General features: G+C 46.2%; 1 protein-coding gene across 5 annotated transcripts in view; it reads right to left on the bottom strand.

Moving 5' to 3' along the window:
• Nucleotides 1–21445, bottom strand: part of CHST9 (carbohydrate (N-acetylgalactosamine 4-0) sulfotransferase 9) — a 139304-nt gene that overhangs the window by 47040 nt on the left and 70819 nt on the right. For all 5 annotated transcript variants that reach the window (XM_005857066.2, XM_014541418.1, XM_014541421.1 and 2 more), the window contains exon 2: nucleotides 19241–19282. In XM_005857066.2, coding sequence (XP_005857128.1) covers nucleotides 19241–19282 — 42 coding nt within the window. The remainder of the gene's footprint in view (nucleotides 1–19240; nucleotides 19283–21445) is intronic.

Here is a 21445-nt window from a genome sequence, read left to right as displayed (position 1 = left end):
GGCCAGATTATTATGACCACCCCATCAGTACTTCATTGACTCTTCCAAAAATACTGAATATTGAAAACTTCCTAAGCAAATACCCTCAAGGTTTTATTATTATTGTTATTTGCATAACTAATTCACTTCATTGTACTGATGGGGTGGCCATAATAATCTGGCCACTCAGTCTATAGGATTATATAGGATATAATTTTCTATATGTTGAGAAAACTGTTTTTCTCTCTCTGACTTCCTACATTGTAACCAAGAGGATAAAAATTACCTACCTTTCAGGGATTTCGTAAGTATTATTACAAAATATCACAGAGTTAGTGTTAGTATAGTTATTTAAATACTAGAGGCCCAGTGCACGACATCCATGCACGGGTTGAGGGGATCCTTCAGCCTGGCCTGCGCCCTTTCCCAGTCCAGGAGCCCTTGGGGGACGTCCGACTGATGGCTTAAGTGTTCTTAAAGTCTTTTCCATGGTGTGACACTGAGCTGTCCTGGTCATTTACTTGTTCTTTCTATCATCTATCTATCTATCATCTACCTATCTATCATCTATCTATCTATCTATCTATCATCTATCTATTATCTATCTATCTATCTATCTATCTATCTATCTATCTATCTATCATCTATCAATCATAAGCCACTGTGGTAGAATATTTGATCTCATAAAATTTACTTCACCCCAAAAGAGATCATTGAAAAGATAAAAATAAGCATAAATGGAAATTCTAATATATTCTTCCTTAATATATGACCTTGCATGCCCTTTAGGTCTGAGCAACCCGCTGTGGAGATCACTGCCCCAAAGGACATGACATGTAAACAGCTGATATAAGAAGGCAGGGAATGGAGCGTCATTCTCGGTCAAATTCTGAACAAAATAAAAAGGCATTTTCCTTTGCTTTACATGGTAATTGCTTTCTGGAAAATGTAGTGCCTCTAATGATAGCAAGGATTTCTTTGTGTTTATATCTCAAGTAGAGTAAGAATCTAGGGCACCTAATTGTAACCAGGACGGCAGGAATGTCCGCTAGGGTTCCGGGAAGCCACTGGAACTGGACGTAGCTCTGTGTGGGCAGGACTGGCCTGCGCATTGCAGGATGCCTAGCAGTGCTGGGTCCCTTCCACTAAATGGCAGCGGCCTCCAATCTCTGTGGCAACAACACACTGTCCTCACAAACTTCCAAAACCTCTTGCCAGGAGGGCATCGGCCCTGGGGAAATGCCTGCTCTGTTGGCTAAAGCGCTGGCTCCCCCGTGGTTCGCGCAGTACACACAGCACGTCCCAGTCCTCATTAGGGGAGTCTGTCCACGGGCTCCTGCTGCGAACCTGGCTCTTTGTGATCGGGGGCCACCTCGGGGTTCCCAGAAGCTAGAAAGTGGGTGCGATACAGGGATGTGATAATCGGCCGTGCGCACCAAAAGCAAATGTCCTGTCTCCCTGGAAGTGCTAAGAAATTGCACAACATTAATGACTGCGTACATTTAATCATGTGATGACGTTAGCTCCATGGCGTGGAGCCCAGTGGGAGGGCAGTCAAATGGCAAAAATGTAGAAAAATCAAAATCTTTCACTAACCCCCCCAAAAATGGCATGAACATTAATTTATCTATTTGCTATAACTAGATGGATGTTTTATGACTCGATTTAGCTTTAAACAAGTAGCTTTAAATATTGAGCTACAACTAATTTGGGAATAATAATGATGTGAAAACTGGCATCCGAAGCAGCGTTTGTTGCCATGGGAGGAAAAAGGTTATTTGAAGGTCGAACATTAATTTATCTATTTGCTATAACTAGATGGATGTCTTATGACTCGATTTAGCTTTAACCAAGTAGCTTTAAATTATTGAGCTACAACTAATTTGGGAATAATAATGACGTGAAAACTGGCATCCGAAGCAGCGTTTGTTGCCGTGGGAGGAAAAAGGTTATTTGAAGGTCAAGGGCAGAGTGGGGTGCTGAGAGTGGCTTATTGAAATCAAATCGCTGGAGTAATCAACATAACAATCACACTAATCATCTTCCGGAGGAAACATGGAGGACGCGCAGGCTTTCCCGTGACCACATGGGGAGCCCAGGGAACAGGAACCAAATCCCGGTTCCCAGTGGCAGCCCATCATTTCACTCCTCAGACCCAGCCGCCCTCCTGGGAGGGGCGCCCGAAGCGCACAAACTAGGTCAGTGGAGGGAGCAGGCTGGCAGGACGGCGCGGGCCGGTGAATTGTACTTGCAATTATTTTCGTAATTATCACTGCGGGGACTTTCCGCAGCGGGGTGCGTGCTGGGGGGTGGGGGGGGCTCCCCTTCACACTCAGGGGTCGGGCAACGGAAGGGCTCTGTGTTTGCCGGGGGGTGTCTGATGCCCCCTAAAGATGGCACATCACCTTTTATGTCGTTTACAACTTCTCCCAGGACAACCAGAAGAAATGGTGACTTTGGAAAAGAAAATCAATTACGCCAGGTGTTGGGTCCTGTGGACAAAAGCAAGCTTTTTGGCCACACCGTTCGCTTTGCAACCTGAGGTTTCAGTCCCGACACACCGGGAAGTGTGTTTTTCCCGTTTGTGTCCTGTAAGAGAATAGGATGTGAGAATGTGGTTCTCGCTCTTATGTTTCTTCCCGTCACCCGGTCGGTGTGAGAACCTGTGCCCTCTGGCTTCAGGCAGCACTTCGTCTATCACCATCTGGTTCAGGTCCAACAGAACCTGGGAACACGTTTCATTGACTTCGTAAGAACATGGGGATGTGAGTGTCTGAAAAGGAGAAAGAAAACCCCACAAAACACTCACAAAACCCAAATTAGAACCCAGCCTCACAGCGAATGAAAACAGGGCAGCCTGGGAAGAAGGATGAAATGAAAGTGAGGCCGGCACAGCCAGACCGAGTACCTGTGAGCTCAGGGGCTGGGCTCGCAGCTGATCGGAGGGAAAGATGAAAGGAAGCCACAGGACAGGGAGCAGGAGGCCCCGAGAAAGCGATGGAAGGGGCTGGAGAGGAGGGCGTCCTTCCCGCTGCTCTTTCTCTTTATTATGGTTCTGTCCTCAGCATCACACTCCTCCTTCCAGCACGGAAAGGCAGAGAGAAGACAGACTCCTAACTTCAAAACCGTGTCCACTGCACATGCTCCTTCGCGGACCGACTCGGCGCCTAAACACGGTCCATGGGACGAGGTCCTGACTCTAGTCTACAATCTGACAGCCTTTCTCCTCTCGAACACTCACAAAACCCAAATTAGAACCCAGCCTCACAGTGAATGAAAACAGGCAACAGCAATGAAGCAGAAGACGACTGGGCAGCCTGGGAGGAAGGATGAAATGAAAGTGAGGCCGGCACAGCCAGACCGAGTACCTGTGAGCTCAGGGGCTGGGCTCGCAGCTGATCGGAGGGAAAGATGAAAGGAAGCCACAGGACAGGGAGCAGGAGGCCCCGAGAAAGCGATGGAAGGGGCTGGAGAGGAGGGCGTCCTTCCCGCTGCTCTTTCTCTTTATTATTGTTCTGTCCTCAGCATCACACTCCTCCTTCCAGCGCGGAAAGGCAGAGAGCAGACAGGACTCCTAACTTCAAAACCGTGTCCACTGCACATGCTCCTGCGCGGACCGACTCGGCGCCTAAACATGGTCCATGGGACGAGGTCCTGACTCTCGTCTACAATCTGACAGCCTTTCTCCTCTCTGCGAGGCACCTCAGAAACTGCTGCTGGCAGAGTGCTTTCTGCAATGCTGATCTCATATGCCCAGTGCCCCCTAGTGACAAAGTCCAAGGTGGAATCTCTCCCCGTGATTTTGCTCTAAGTGCTCCCCTTTCCTGTACACATGTGGCCATCACAGGGACAGGGCATCCCACCTACTATCAATTTGTCCTCATGAGGCAGAGGGGGGAGCTTCTGGAGTGGGTCCAGGACACACAGGAGCGAGGGCTGGTCTTTAGAGAGGGGACGGGGTGGGAGATTCAGGAGAGAAAGTGAGGAGCCCACTCAGGGAGTCCACGGGAGGACAGAGGACCTGGGATCCAAACTCAGGGAAGCCACCATGGACAGCGTGGGCCCACCCCCTCCGTTGTAACAGAGGGCCTGGTGGAGGAGAGGGTGGGAACCAGGAGACCTGGCCGATAGATGGGTGTAGGGGTTGGAGCCAGTTCTCTCCGGGTGGTGTGTTCGCTTCTCTGAAATGTAAAGCGAGGTCCTCCACTGAGGAGGAGAGGGTGGAAGACGGGGTGTGGGGGATTTGATGCCACGATGGTTACCCAGAGGACCTCCCTAGAGGGATCATTTCTGAATGGCATATGGGTCCCCTTAAGTATTTGCAAGGACATCAATTAGTCAGAAATGGAAGCATGTCAGGTATAAAAGCATTATCCCCCCACTGATACGTGTCCCTCTTAAACATGGCATATTGAAACCAGTCACCTGAAATGTAGTTCTTTGCATAATTTGTAATTCCCCACAACGTAAACCTTTCAGCCTTGAAACTGTGTTTTGAGCAGAAGTTTCAAGTGGAAAACACGTAATTGCAAAAAGTGAAAATTAATTGCAAAAAAAAGAAAAAAAAAGAAAAGTGAAGTAAGTCCCTGCCTTGGCCAAGAGGCACCTCCCTCCCCCCCCCCCCCCAGTTCAGTCCCTGCCCTTTCTCTACCCCTCGCTCTCTACTCTCTACTCCTGCAGCCTGGCAGGGGGCTGAGTCCTCCAAGGCGCGGGGTTTCTCATGCAGCTTAGGAGCCGCCATTGGTGCTGCTCCTGGTCGGCCCTTCCATCTTGAGACTCAGGGTTGTGGCAGGCTTGTGGCTGTTTTGTTTTTGTTTTATGTTTGTTTTGCTTCTTCCTTTCCTTTTTCAAAAATACCAAAACTCCAAATGGGAAACCAAGGGAATCGCTTGCAAATGCTGTAGCCCTCGCTTCCTGCGCTCCTCTCGCTACACATGGAAACACACCTGCGTATTTTAGGGAGGTTTTTGCTCAAGAGAGAAAGGAGGCTCTGTTGGTTTCTACCTAAAATTTTGCTGCACTTTGTGTAGATGTGACTCCATTTCCGTCAGAGAATCTCAAGTCTTGAATGTCGAAAAGGATCTTAGAGACACGTCATCTCTCCTCCAGCCTGGACTACACTCCATTCCATGGATGAGAAATGTCAATGGTGTAGCTGGCTTAGCATGTGGCCTGGGCCTCTGGAAATAGGGTATAGAATGAGCTCTACGGTGGGGGTGGGGGGGAGTTTGCGCACTCATCTTTTCCTTTGCTTGGCATTCTGCAGGCATTATTTAAGGAACACTGGGTACGTTGAAATTGTCATTCAGATTCCCTGGGTAACAGCACAGATCTGTGGATGAATGGAGGTTGCCAAGTCATCATAACTTAACTAAGATCTAGTTCTAGTATAGTTTCCCTTCCTTCAGTTTAGAATTAAGATATTACAGAAAAAAGTGGGTGAAATAATGCCGGTGAGTGTGGTAATAAGTTTCTGACATGTGGCATGCAGTCTGTGAGGGTCCCCTCCCCTTGGTCTGTGCTTCGAGGAGTAACGAGTTGGAAAATCAAATTAAATAAGCTTTTCTTATTTGGTAGCTCTGTTGACAGGGGACCATCAAGTACGTTAGAAAACAACAACAACGTATCCTCTGAAATACCACCTCTGAAGTTCTTTCACATTTCTGGGTTGTGAACAAGCATTCTCTCATCTCCTCCGGTTCCCCCTTCCCCTTCGTTATGCCTCTGAGAGAATCAGATCCATGGTGACTTACTGTGGGTGGCATCAGAAATACACACCCAGAATCATAAGCCTTGGAGGTGAAATCAGAAAGCACAGACTCTAAATTAAACCAGCAAAAGTAACCATGCAATACTTTTATATCACTCTTTATTCTCAAATTTCTATGAAGGCTTGTATGTCTTAGATGTGGATATTTCTTGTATGTCTTAGATGTTGCGAGGATTTTTACTTAAATGTAACCTATCATGCCCAATTATCAATTTCACTGTAAAAAATCTGGAGAGACATAATTTTTTCCTTTTCATATAAAACACATTTATCTATAATCACAAATGACACTTGATAGCAGAAAGCAGAACCTGGCATCCCTGGCTTTTAGCCCCGGGGCTTAAGTGAGGTCAGCTTTCATAGTCGATAATGTTTTTCTCACTTCAACTGTCCTCTTTCAGACTATTATTATTTTAGCAACAGAGGGAGGAAGAAGTCCCTCTCTCCTTGTGCTCTTCATTAATATATGTTCTTGGCCTTGTATGAATGTTACCTGACTTGAAGTAATTGTAAGGGCTCCTCAAGACAGACATTCTCTTACAATCACCTGGAGAGATCCTAAGCCCCACCAGTACAGAGCGGGCATGTGGGATGGTCAGAGGGTGAGGTGGGGTCCCACAACCTCAGGTGTGTATGTCAACGCCACACCTACTACCTGTGAGGCTGAGGACAAGACATGTAATTCCTCTGAACCTCGGGTTTCTCATCTACAACACATCCATTCACGGACGAAACTGTCCTCAATGTGGCATGCAAGTAGCACTCGTAGAAACATCTTTAACACATGAATCTTTAAACACTGCTCTACATGCATGATAGAATGGTCAACACATCCACAAAACACAACAAAACCAAACCAAACCCCACAACTCCTGATATATCATCATGTTATAGGGGGACTGAGGCTTGGAGAGGTTAAACAACTTGCCCATGGACCTACAATGGGCCAGGACTCGAGCCCAATTCTATCAGATTCCAGAGCCTAAAGGCTGGTAATGATCCAGGAAAGAAAGGAAGCAGGGATCAAGCACAAAGCCATAGGAGGAAGGCGGATGTGGGGAAAAGAACGGAATAGACTTACACATTGTCCGTCTCTCACCCATGTGTACCTATCTGTGGTCAAGCAATTAATCCAGAAGCAGATGGTTATTAAGCACCCCATGTGGGAAGGGCAGGGAAAGGTACAACAGAAGTTTATGGTAACGTCCACGTAAGCTCTGCCATTTATGAAAGAAAAGACTGTATGTTTCAACTAATAAGGTCTTTAATGACCCACACAATGTATCCAATGGCAACAAGTAAAGTGGTGTTGGTAATTTCTCACTCCATGCATATGTGCGTGCATAACACTTGTCAAGTTTGTTCAGTAGCTAATTTTCAGGGCATGTTTCACATGTGAATCCACTATTCATCTCAAAGGTCTTTAACACACAACATGAGCATATTCATGAATTATTAAATTGTTTACCCTAGTAATATTAATTAAACAGTTATAAATTTAAATGTGCTTTTATATCTTGATTCCTTGTTTGGCATGAAAAATTTTACAAAAATAATCAAAAAAGAAAACCATAGCTTGAGTTTGAAACCCTGGATATATGACATGAAATTTAAATACATCTATAAGAATCTAAGCATATTTCACTCTCCTAATACCACCAAAGACTTCACTCAAAAAAGAACTCCGTGGTTTAAAAATATTAGCAAAGAGCTTTCCTCAAGGTATTGGGCAAATACTATCATTATTCAGAATGGTCCTAGTTGCTTTTCTCTTTTGTATATATTAGTAGCACATGTTTTTTTTTTTGGTGTTTAATGCATATGCATTCCATTATGATCACTGAAGACTAATTTCACCTTAAGTGATAATTACCCTGATCATTTTTTTATTCCTTGAAAATTAATCTCCTAGAATGGTGCCTTTCAAATAATAGACATGTAGTAAATGTTGGCTGTCAACTCTTGCTTTTATGTAAAAACTAGAGTCCCGGTGCATGAAATTTGTGCATGGGGGGGGTGTCCCTCAGCCCAGCCTGCACCTTCTCCAATCTGGGACCCCTCGGGGGATGTCCGACTGCCAGTTTATCGGGCCTAAACCAGCAGTCGGACATCCCTCTCACAATCCGGGACCACTGGCTCCTAATTGCTCACCTGCCTGCCTGCCTGATCTCCCCTAAGTGCTTCTGCCTGCCAGCCTGATCACCCCCTAACCACTCCCCTACCAGCCTGATCGACGCCTAACTGTTCCCCTGCCAGTCCAGTCACCCTAACTGCCCTCCCCTGCCAGCCTGGTTGCCCCTAACTGCCCTCCCCTGCAGGCCTGGTGCCCCCCAACTGCCCTCCCTCCCCTGCAGGATGGGTCGCCCCCAACTGCCCTCCCCTGCAGGCCTGATTGCCCACAACTGCCCTCCCCTGCCGGCCATCTTGTGGAGGCCATCATGTGATGACATGGGTTGGCCATCTTGTGTGAGGGCATCATGGTCAATTTGCATATTACCTCTTTATTATATAGGATTAGAGGCCTAGTATACGAAATTCATGCATTCGGAGCGGGGGGGATCCCTCAGCCCGGCCTGCACCCTCTTGCAGTCCGGGAGCCCTTGGGGGATGCCCACCTGCCGGCAGTCGGACATCCTTAGTGCTGCTGCGGAGGCAGGAGAGGCTCCTGCCACCACTACTGCACTCATGGCGCTCCCCCTGTAGGAGTGCACTGACCACTAGGGGGCAGCTCCTGTGTTGAGCGTCTGCTTCCTGGTGGTCAGTGTGCGTCATAGCAACCAGTCGTTCCATCGTTCAGTTGATTTGCATAGTAGCCTTTTATTATATACCATGGGTCATGCCTGGCCAGTGTGGCTCAGTGGTTGAGGGTCTACCTATGAACCATGAGGTCATGGTTCAATTCCCAGTTAGGGCAGAAGCCCAGGTTGTGGGCTCGATCCCCAGTGTGGGGCATGCAGGAGGCAGCTGATCAGTGATTCTCTCCCTTTCCCTTTCTCTTTGAAATCAATAAAAATATATTAAAAAAATAAAAATGGGTCAGGCACTCCATTGGTAATGTCAGTCTCTTTGAAAAGTTGGTGAAATAAAATTTGTAAGTTGAAATTTTTTAAATAAAATTAAAAAGCTTTGGTTGTGGTAAATAGTGTCATAAATAAAATGTGAGTGCAGGAAATATTAAATAATAAGATTCAAAAGCTGTGCTACCATGCCATCATTCACAAGCGCGCAAAAACATGTGCACTTCATTAAAGTCAATGGAGTGTGCCAGTTCATCTTGGCCTTGTGTTCATAATCAAAACGTTTCCATTTAAGTGAACACACAAAAAACTGATTTAAAAGTCAGATGAGGAAATTAGTTCTATGTTCCAATCCCACAGTGATAGCCACCAGCCCAATCTCGCCTTGGGAGGTGTAAAATAATATCTCATGCCGTAAACGGCAAGCCTTTTCCAGAGTCACAGATGTGTTAAAATGAATGTTTTCACACCAACTCAACAGAAACATATTTACTGTTGAAAAGAGCCCCTCACACGCTCTATTATGAAACAACCAAGCTTCTCTATAGATTTCCTTCTAGATTTCAAAAGCAGTGAATCAAGAACTGTAGGAACACAGTTCATTTCCTGAAAAGAATTATTAGATTGAACAGTGATGGACTGAAAAATATTTTCTGCCTGCACATGATAAAGACCAGGGGAAAGTTTCTTGTTTTAAGCCTTAGGTTTAGCAATTTCAGTAAACACTATCAACAACACATTCCAGACATTCTCTTGATCTTTACTGCTGCTGTTCTTTCTTGCTGTTCTAATTGTCTCCATTATTTTAGTGTCTCTTTTTCCATTTTTAAAATTTATTTATTGATCCTCATTGTATGTCACCAAGGACTCTGCCCTTCATCTCTTATTGGTCTCTATATTTAGTCTCTGGATTCCTTTTTATGAAGTTAATTAGTCATTAATATTTGTTTCCCTTTCAGCCTCTTCCCCGAGCTAGGTATTATTTATTGTTGCAGATATCCACCTTGACCATAAAGGTTAAAAAAGTTATTAAAGTTTCTTGACATTGTTGTAAGCATTGGCATTCTGGCTCTTCTGCAAGCTCACCATCCTGGCAGTTGACGCCCATATTTAGTCACCCTGACATCTTTCTCTCAAAGGGTTCCAGTCCCCTCCACGTGGGGGCGACATACTTTTTATTTCCCCAAGTGTAGTCACCAGAGAAGAAGGTGTGAGCCTGTTGGAATAGGCACCATGCCTGGCTCACTGAGAGGTGGTGGTGGTGGTGGGGGTAGGATGCCTATCTGAGGAGGAAGGACCAGCGCTGACCAGACAGGGGGCGGGGCTCAGAGGCAGGGAGAGGATGCTGACTCTGACCTGCACTCAGCTCACCTACCTGCCTCTCCTGACGACTCTGTGGGGAGGGAGACACGCTAACATAGTTGGTTCACGCTTCCTAATGACCGGAAGTAACTTCAAGTCACAGAGAGAGCGGGTCATGGAGGGGCTCCTGTACCCGGGAGACTGGGCTGGTCTGGAAAATGAACCATCAAACCTGACCAACTGGTTTGGGCTTTGCACAGAGTTCTGGGTTTCCTGCCTTCTTTTCCTTTGCCACTCTGTGCAATTCTCACGAACTCCTTCGCGCTCTTTAGGGATCACCTGCTGCTGGTCTCTCTCCGCCCTGTCCACATCGCCGGCCCGAGAACAATCTGACCATGTATGTGAGAGGTGCGGCCCCTCACGAGGTCTCAACCCAAGTCCTGGACATAATTTCAAGACTCGGCCTCAACCTACTCATCGGTCTCCTGGTCACCTCCCTGCTTCCTCAGTGTGTCCATCAACAGGCACCTCATGTCGCCCAGGGGGGTCCTAAGTCCACACCCAGCTGGCCAGCGCTCCCCGCTCTGCCTCATGGACCTCCTGCCTTGAGAATTCTGCTCGATGAGCACCCGTGAGGCACCGGTCATCCCAGGCCACGTGCCATCCGTCGGCACGGAGAGAGATGAGCTTCTCCTCAGGACCGGAAAACGAGTGCCACTACCCCCTCTTCCCGCTCCAAACACCTCCTGCTTCCTGTGGGGAGCGTGGCTTCAAGCCGGTGGAAGAGGACAGTGTTCAACACCTTCACCCCGACCCTGGCCGAGAGGGCCCCAGGCACTTGCCACGACCCCCCTCCTACCTCACCCGATCCCTGCACGCTCCCCTCTGCCACTGTTCCTCCCACCCTGGCCTGGACCACAGCGGCTCTACTGGCCTCAGCCCGTCACCGGCGCTGCTGTCCTGGGCCGACTGCTCTTCCCCCACCTGCTCCACAGCCAGCCCCTCTCTGCCCGCCTGGATAGATGCCACCGCGCAGGCAGGCCTCCCGGAAAGAGGCCTCCCTTGTGCTGTGCACAGCGCCCTGTGATATTCGGAAGAGCATGTGACAAACTAAAACAATGCGTTTGTTTCCTTGACGGGGTCTCCTCCTGTAGGGAGCAAGCCCCTGGCAGTCGGTACCTGGCCTGCGGGTTCCCTACTCACGCCCAGGACCCACCGCACAGCCTGAATCAATAAAAAGGAATCAAAGGAGACTTATGACCAGAGCCCCCCAGCCCCGGGCGCTGTGAAGGCATCCCCGTGGCAAGGTGAACGGACTATTATACACACGCACAGATATTGCATCTAGTTAAGATGCTAACATTTTGATATGGTGAGATCAATACATGCAGCAAATGATGTCATTAGGGAGGCCTGATGGTTTGCTATCATCCTCCTGCTGTAAAGATGAGGATAAAGAACAGAAAGAGCGGGCCTGGCTCCCTGGAACGGAAGTTGTTCCTCAAGGACAGCGACTGATGCCGTACAATCACTTGCCCATAACGATCATTATCTAAGCCATTAGCATGCGCAGGGCGGTCAGGCCTCGCAGTGCGCTTTCTCCCCGCTTCCGTCCTGACAATTCTGAAAACATCTAAACTTGCTTTCTCCTTCTCAGATACGGGAGGATAAATCAAGGAGACACTTGAAAATTAACAGGTAATTACGCACGTATAAAACTGCAGACACAGCTCGGTGCCGTCCTTACAGACACCCCTCATCTGCCTGTAGGCTGTGCTGATGGCTGTTCCCAATGGAAAAAGGTGTGAGCCCCGCTTTCTGAGGGATAGCAGAGTATCTTCCCAACCTCCCGGCAAACAAAGATGTCTTAGGATGCTCCGAAGCACCAATCATAAAAGAGAAAAGTAATGTATCGTTCTTTATCAAAGTTAAACAGTTGTGCTCATCAAAAAGAACTTTAAATAAAACTAATCATCAAAGCACAAACTGGGAAAATATTTACAACACATGCACCTGAGAAAGCACTTGTAATGTAGACTATCCGATAAACTCAGACCATTAACCAGGGGTCCTCAAACTACGGCCCGCGGGCCACATGCAAATACAAATATTGTATTTGTTCCCGTTTTGTTTATTTACTTCAAAATAAGATATGTGCAGTGTGCATACTCAGTCCCCCAGTCCCCTCAGCCCTACCTCATCCAGCCAGAGTCCCCCAGTCCCCTCAGCCCTGCAGGGGAAGGCAGTGGGGGGCGATTGGGCCATCAGGGGTGGGCATTTGGGGATGATCATGCAGGTAGGGGAGCAGTTAGGCGTCAATCAGGCTGGCAGTGGAGCGGTTAGTGGGTTATCAGGCTGGCAGGCAGAGTGGTTAGGGGCGATCAGGCAGGCAGACGAGTGGTTAGGAGCCAGCAGTCCCGGTTGTCTGACTGCCAGTTTAGGCCCGATCCCCTGAGGGGTCCCAGATTGGAGAGGGTGCAGGCTGGACTGAGGGACACCCTCCCACCCCCGTACACAAATTTCGTGCACTGGGCCTCTACTATGATAATCTTATATAATAAAAGACTAATATGCAAATCAACCAAATGGTGGAACAACTAGTCGCCATGACACGCACTAGCCACCAGGGGGCAGACGCTCAACGCAGGAGCTGCCCCCTGGTGGTCAGTGCCCTCCCATAGGGGGAGCGCCGCTCAACCAGAAGCTGGGCTCATGGCTGGCGAGAACAGTAGCAGTGGCAGGAGCCTCTCCTGCTTCTGCGGCAGCACTAAGGACCCCTCGGGGGATGTCCGCTGTGGGGTCCCGGACTGCAGGAATGCACAGGCTGGGCTGAGGGACTCCCCCCACCCCCCAGTGCATGAATGTCGTGCACCGGGCCTCAAGTATGCTGTATGATTCCTTTCCAGATGAAGCCCAATAATAGCCCAAACAAACCCAAGGTGACAGAATGAAGACAGTTGTTGTCTGGGTGGCAGGAAGGAGATGCGGAGTTGGGAGGGAGGTGGTGGGGTCATGGATTGGAATTAACTGGAAAGGACAAGGAGGGAAATATTTACGGCCCGAGATACAATACCTTATTTTGGGTGCCATTATACAATTGTCATATATTGGGTGTATATACAATTGTCAAAACTTACTGGCTTGAACATAAGATTTATGCCTTCTATTGTATATAAATTGTACCTCAATTCTAAAAATCGAGATTCTATTATTTTAAAGAAACTTATTCAGAATATTTCCCTATTTTCTAGGCAAAAGAAATATTAAACACATCCTGGTTCTATTGAGTTTAACATACCTGGTTTACAATGTGTGACGACAGTATTAATTTATCCAATTTCGTTAGCATAAACCTCAATTTATTGTGAAATTCAAAAACATAAAGAATTTTTAAAAAATTCCCAAACAACCCTGAGCGGGGATTTTCCACAGATGAGTGTCATTACCACAACACACCAGCAAGGGGGGCAGTTGCCCTTCGAGAAGAAACCCGTCTCATCACCACGGAGTTACTCCAGAGGGCACTTGAACGAGACCAAAAAATTGACTTTTGGGTGTAGCCACAACAGAAATGACAGATCCCTTTAATGCAAGAGAAAAAGGTTGGAAACCTTGACCCTCTCCATTGCCCTGCACCTCCCCGGGAAGGGAACACACTCCCAGAGCAGCCTGTTAGAATAACATGTTCCTGTAACGCAGGGACCAGGGAGACACGGACAGGGACAGCGGAGTGCACGGCGAGCTGACGTGTCTCTGCTGATTGTTGCCATATGAGAAGGATGTGCACCCGCCCCCAGAAGGGAAAGATCCCAACAACTCCCGCAGTTATTGTCACGGATGGGAGAGCCCGCGTCAGTTTGGGCAGAATTTGCAAGCTGTTTGGATACGGCGTCTGTCTGGGAGTAGGCGTGGCTGGCAAAGAGACCTTTTTAAAAAATCTTACAGCACAAGGGCTTTTCGGTTGAGACGGTTAGGCCACGAATTGAAAGATTTATGCTGCATCTTTTATTTCACCATGTTCATCAATTCCTGTAAGATCTGTAAGGCTGGATTCTCCCCTGAGCTCAGGAGGCTGTAGAACAGTCTCTCACTCTCTCCCTGCCGCCTGGGCAGTCCCTGCTTTACAGAAAAGCGTGTGCTGCTGTCGATCATCGGATCATCGCATGTCCCTGGGCGCGGGCAAGGGCAGGCTGCCGCTTAGGACACGTACGGTGACACCCTTAGGCCTGACTTCCCCTTTCCACTCTTACCTGAACCTAACCCTGACCTCGAGTCTCACACCATACCACCTTCTTCTCAATCCTCCTCCTTCCCCAGAAGCCGGGCGCAGAGGAGCCGGCACTGTGAGCCCTGGAAAATGCCCTGAGTCACGCCCGGCGTGGGCAGGGGGCTGGCGGCCCCACGGGCACGGAACGGAAGCCACACCTCTGACCCCTGCAGAGCTCATGAACCTCATGAACCCGAGGTGCGCCTCCCTCCTTGGAGCCCCATGTGCACAGGACCTGGGTCCACCTACCCAGCAGTCTCTTCCAGGAACTGCTGAGAACACACCTACAACATGCAAAGCTCCAGGTGTGAGCAGGTGTGTGACTGACCGGACAGGACACGGGGAGTGTGGCCAGGAGCGGCTCTTCCTTTAAAATCCCACACGATGTATGTGGGCAGATAATTTCTGACAAAGGAGCCAGGAACACACAGTGGAGTAAAGATAGTCTCTTCAACCAATGGGGCTGGGAAAGCCACGTGCAAACGAATGAAACTAGATTGCAGTTTGTCCCCATGTACAAACATGAATTCAAAAATGGATCAAAGACCTAAATATAAGATCCCGAACAATAAGTAACATAGAAGAAAATACAAGTACCAAACTATGGACCTGGGTTGTAGAGCACATGTTATGAACTTGACTCCACAGGCAAGGGAAGTAAAGGCAGAACTAAATGAATGGGACTAGATCACACTCAAAAGCTTCTGCACAGCAAAAGAAACTGACAACAAAACCAAGAGGCAGCCGACCAGACGGGAGATGACATTTGCAAACAGTAGCTCCGACAAAGGTTTAATTTCCAAAATATATAAAGAACTCATAAAACTCAGCACCAAACAAACAAACTACCCAATCAAAAGGTGGGCAGAGGACCTGAAAATACACCTTCCCCAAGAACACATACGGACAGCCAACAGATATATGAAAAGATGTCCAACCTCGCTGGCAATGAGGGAAATGCAAATCAAAACTACAATGAGAGACCACCTCACACCTGTTAGAGTGGCCATTGTCAACAAGGCAACAATAGGTGTTGGAGAGGCTGTGGAGAAAAGGTGGCCAAGACACGGAAACAGCCACGCGTCCCGAGATAGAGGACGGGGTGGAGAAGACGTGGTCCATGTGCACAACGGAACACTGCTCAGCCACGAGACAGGACGGAATAGCGCCATTGGCAGCCACATGGACGGACCTGAGAACAGGATGCTGGGGAGCTAAGTCCGTCAGAAAAAGCTCAGAACCATTTGATTTCACTCACATGTGGGATATAAAGCGGAACAACAAAACCAAGAGGCAGCCGACCAGACGGGAGATGACATTTGCAAACAGTAGCTCCGACAAAGGTTTAATTTCCAAAATATATAAAGAACTCATAAAACTCAACACCAAACAAACAAACTACCCAATCAAAAAGTGGGCAGAGGACCTGAAAATACACCTTCCCCAAGAACACATACGGACAGCCAACAGATATATGAAAAGATGTCCAACCTCGCTGGCAATGAGGGAAATGCAAATCAAAACTACAATGAGAGACCACCTCACACCTGTTAGAGTGGCCACTGTCAACAAGGCAACAATAGGTGTTGGAGAGGCTGTGGAGAAAAGGTGGCCAAGACATGGAAACAGCCACATGTCCCGCCATAGAGGACGGGATGGAGAAGATGTGGTCCATGTGCACAACGGAACACCGCTCAGCCACGAGAGAGGACGGAATAGCGCCACTGGCAGCCACATGGACGGACCTGAGAACAGGATGCTGGGGAGGTAAGTCCGTCAGAAAAAGCTCAGAACCATTTGATTTCACTCACATGTGGGATATAAAGCGGAAACTTATGAACACAAACAGCAGCATGGTGGTTGCCAGAGGGAAGGGGGTGGGAGGTGAAGAGGGTCCTAATAGATGGTGACTGAGAGGATTTGACTTTGGGTGGCGGGCACATGGTGCAATGTACAGACCTTATAACACAGAAACCCACACCTGGAATCTATATGACCATATTTATCAGTGTCACCCCAATACCTTTAATTTAAAAAGGGGGAAAAAGTCACACACGGCTGCAGCTGTCGACATGTAGGAAGGCACTGCCCTTGAATGTGTGCTCCCTTTGCTGGAACATAGCCTTTCTTTGACCTTCCCCAGCTCTAGGTCCATCGCATCATCCGCTGTTGCTGCTCTGGAGCTCACATCTGATTGTACATGCAAAGCCTTAGTTTCAGAATAAGCTCTAAACTCTGCATAAACACATCTTTCCTTGTCCCGGCTTGTTTTCATTCCCCACTGAGATGTTTTTCTCCCTCCTCAAGACCAGCTCCTGTTCAGATGATAACCATCTAGCACAGCGGTTCTCAACCTGTGGGTCACGACCCCTTTGGGGTCGAACGACCCTTCACAGGGGTCGCCTAAGACCATTGGAAAACACATATATAATTACATATTGTTTTTGTGATGAATCACTACGCTTTAATTATGTTCAATTTGTAACAATGAAAATACACCCTGCATATCAGATATTTGCATTATGATTCATAACAGTAGCAACATTACAGTTATGAAGTAGCAATGAAAATAATTTTATGGTTGGTGGTCACCACAACATGAGGAACTGTATTAAAGGGTCGTGGCATTAGGAAGGTTGAGAACCACTGATTCTAGCAGCTCCCATCTGTAGAGCACCTATATGTGAATACACGGGACATGCCTTATCTTTAATAACCCTCGGCGCGCACAACCACTGATTCTAGCAGCTCCCATCTGTAGAGCACCTGTATGTGAATACACGTCGCGCATACAAGGAATGGACTGCTATCCCCCCTCTATGCACAAGAGCTCACTCACTCTGCGTTCTGGCCACCATGCCAGGCTGCTTCTCAGCATAGAACACTTTATAGTTTCGAAGATGCTTTCACATGCATTACACAGTTCTCCAACCTGAGAATTAAATGCGACTGTTGCCTCCATTTTACAGAAGATAACACTGAGCTATAGTCAGGTGAGATGACATCATTCATGGGCAGCTGAGCTGGGATTTAAACTTGTGTCCTCCTAGTCTACATCCCATGCATACACAACAGTATAGATAAAGAAAATGGGAGTGCTCAGACGTAAACTCTCTGAAGTGTCTTTATATCTGCCCTCAAAATTTATCTTTTTTGACCCCTCCTCTCCTCCTATCTCAGGGAGTTGGTTCTATTCTGTGTTCCTAAAAGTTCTTTCAATTGTCCAGGGGAGAATGATCTATTGCCATTTCTTCACATTTCAATGGTCTAGAGGTGACTTTCAAATAAATTATTCTCTGAGTTCGAATTGTTTCTAATTGCTAAGTAAGGGCGCATTTTCATAGCAATATACCTTTATATATACCATATACAGCTCTCCCACTCTCAGCTCTACAACTAATTATGCCTGTTTTTCTTCAGCAATTCAGGAACTGCCATAGCTCCATACTTTTGCTCATTCTGACTTGAAATATTGTTCGTATTTTCTCTACTTGTAGAAATTGTACTTATTCTTTAAGAATGAGCTCAAATGTTATACCTGTAATGAATATTTCCCCAATTCTTCCAGTCAGATTTAATGATATATCCTCTATGCTCCCAAAGCAGGTTGTTTCTGAGAATAACACATCACTTATCACATGAAAAAAGTATTTGTCTTCATCTCTGTTTCAACTTATGGGCTGTCAGCACAATAAAGACGAGATGAGAATTTTATTTATCTCTACACACCCTGAAGCAATAAGCATGTCCCTCGAGTGTTTGTTGAATGAATGAATGAGTGAATAGTAATTCAGTTACTACTCCAATTTTTCAACATGCCCAAGGAGGGCATGATCTGATTTGGGGTTATTTTTTTCTCATCATGAATCTTCATTATTATTCTGGGAATTTATCTTGCCTGCTTTGTGAAAATATTGAGTTTTAAATTAAGAAAAAATTATCTACTACATGAAAATCATGGAAAAGGAAGGGAAATGATATATAATTTTTCTTGTAAAAGTAAATACTCTATGTCATCTATGTGATCAATGTCACAGATAAGCATCCAAAATATTAAAATTTATATTTGTAAATTTAAAATATAGGATAAGAGGAATTGATCTCCTATTAATAAATGCTTACGTTCACATATTAACACAGCAGTAAACTTCATTAGATAGGAATAATGAGTTTGGGGAGGTAGGGGAAAAAACAGAAGCTAGCCTGAATTATGGAAGTCAGAATTTATTGAAAGTAACACTGTTTTATTACTTTCAATACTATGATCTGCCAATAAAGTCTGTCTACGGAGACATCTACTTAATGACATGGATTCTTATTTTATAACTGAATCTTTTTGCCTAAAGACCATATGCGAAAGCCATGAAAACAATTACTCTTTGTAACTAAGTTATAGATGCTGCCTCTATTTATCTTATCAAGTTCATTCTTTGCACACAAGTCAAAGGTCAATTTCATGGTGGTCTCGGTCAAATGGTCGAAAACTGGGTATTAGCAATATCTGAATTAGTAAGGTTTTACTGTATTCTCAGAGGAAGATATTTCTGAAAAACAAAGCCCAATGTTTCAGGGAAGTGTCAAATATTTTTAAAGGGAAAATGTAAACTCTTTTAAATAGCAGGAGCATCACTTATTCATTAAGCTGGGTATGACTGGGATCTGTCTTAGAAGCCTTTGGTTTCCTCTGTAAATTTCATGAGGGCAAGGATCATGGTCTGCTGGCATCTCTGACCTACCCTCCGAGACATCACACCCCAACAACGCCACCGAGGCCGCGCCTTCTGCTGACAGTTACCATCGTAAGAGCAGGCATTTAGAAGCGACACTGTGGGTGCTCAGATATTGTGTTGTTGCATTCCTATCTACCGCGATCCAAGATTCAAAGGTGACGGAGAGTTTACTCACCGGCTCTGGGCACGGGCTGCAAGTCATTTGCTGGCCCCCATCCTGGAAAAGAAGAAAAAGGAATTCCTATGTTAGCATCACATCCAAAGGCATTGAAATAACTTTGTGCATAATATGACATCTGTACTACCATTGATTATGCTTTTTAAATAATATGTTTTTTGATTTCAGAGAGGAAGGGAGAGGGAGAGAGAGAGAGAGACAGCCCACAACCTGGGCATGTGCCCTGACTGAAAATCGAACCATGACCTCCTGGTTCATAGGTCAACAATCAACCACTGAACCACGCTGGCCAGGCTTGGCACTTGCTTTTTAAATCATCCCTTCACTAAATTTCACTTGTGTTAAAATATGCCAGTTTATACTTATGCAAGTTAAATTTTATTCAATCTTTAGAATGACTTAAAAATATATATCCAAGGATATTTTGGATTGTATTGTCATTAGTTTCCTGGTATAAGGTCTTAGCAGCTCCACTTGGTTTAGTAATTCCTGCATTTTAAATGAAGGCATTCATAGGTCATTTGTATAGCTCATCAATAAGCTATGAGTCCTACAGTAAACTGAGCCCCGTGGGTTGGAACTTGATAGGGAATACACCGCTTCAACCCGCTCTGATGTGACTGTAACGCTAGAGTCACTTGTCCACCCGTGTAACGGTAGCGTGATTAAGGTTACACTTTCATGGCTTTGTGGTAAGAATATTGTTGAGGCTAGCATCCAGAATCTTCCTCCATGCAAAACTGATTTCATCCAGCATATTGTCATTGCTTATGTAATCTGATAGGTAACCATGGAAGGAAATTAAATTCACACGGAAAAAATAGTTATTCAAAAGGTCAAATGCAGCTGCTCCCTTATCTCGTAGGAGAGTCTGGGAAGTTGCTTGTGATCACAGGAGAAACTGTCCTCATCAGGGATTGCTTTTAAGCTCTCTGGCCTACGATGATCACGTCATTTCCTTAAAAATGTGGGCAGGACAGGCTTTCCCCCCATTTCTGTGATGGTTCAGATAAAAAGAGTGTGAGGCCATCTACCATTTTTAAAAAAAATTTATTGTGGCAAAGACGCAAACACGAGGTCTACCCTCTGAACCAGTGCTGACATGCAGGACGTGGTACTGTTAACTGTAAGTACAGTGCTGTACCGTGGGTGTCTAGCCCTTTTCCATCCTGCAAGGCTGAAACTCTACATCAGTGATTCCCAAAGTGGACGCTACCGCCCCCTGGTGGGCGCTGCAGCGATCCAGGGGGGCGGTGATGGCCACAGGTGCATTTGTTTTAACTTTTTTTGTATTACCTTTCTATTCTGAGTTCAATAAATAGTTTCATAATTTCAAACTTCAATGTTTCTAATTTACACCTTTCTTTACTATATTTTACGAAAAAGGTAGAAACATTAATACATATATCTTTCTGTTTAATTGCTATTAAAATTTAAAAAAATTAATTTCCAGGGGGCGCTAAGTAATATTTTTTCTGAAAAGGGGGCGGTAGGCCAAATAAGTTTGGGAACCACTGCTCTACATCCACTGGATAGCAAGTCCCCCTTTCTCTCCACCCAGCCTTCGGCAAGTGCCATCTTCCAGCTTCTCAAGGGTCTCAGGAGCCTGACTTGAGGGAATCAAAAGTGTACACTCACAGGCTTTCCCCCCATTTCTGTGATGGTTCAGATAAAGAGTGTGAGGCCATCTATCATTTTTTAAAAAAATTTATTGTGGTAAAGACGCAAACATGAGGTCTACCCTCTGAACCAGTGCTGACATGCAGGGCGCGGTACTGTTAACTGTAAGTACAGTGCTGCACCGCGGGTGTCTAGCCCTTTTCCATCCTGCAAGGCTGAAACTCTACATCCACTGGGTAGCAAGTCCCCCTTTCCCTCCACCCAGCCTTCGGCAAGTGCCATCTTCCAGTTTCTCAAGGGTCTCAGGAGCCTGCCTTGAGGGAATCAAAAGTGTACACTTGGGACTCGCTGCTCTTCCCTGGTCTGGCTCTCCACACATCGCAGACTGAAGTGTATTAGTTAGATGAATGCATGTCTTCTTCTCTATAGAGCAAACTTGCTGAACCTGGAATGACCCAATCTTATGCTTCTTTACGATTTCCCAAACCTAGCTTAGTGTCAGGCATAAATATGTATTGAGTAAAATTTTAACATTTCTCTTCAAGAATTAATATTAATTTTAAGGATCTTATAAAAAGACAG

The sequence above is a fragment of the Myotis brandtii genome, unplaced genomic scaffold (genome assembly GCF_000412655.1).
Source record: "Myotis brandtii unplaced genomic scaffold, ASM41265v1 scaffold107, whole genome shotgun sequence".
In the NCBI taxonomy this organism is placed as follows: domain Eukaryota; kingdom Metazoa; phylum Chordata; class Mammalia; order Chiroptera; family Vespertilionidae; genus Myotis; species Myotis brandtii.
This window is presented reverse-complemented; position numbering and strand designations above follow the sequence as displayed.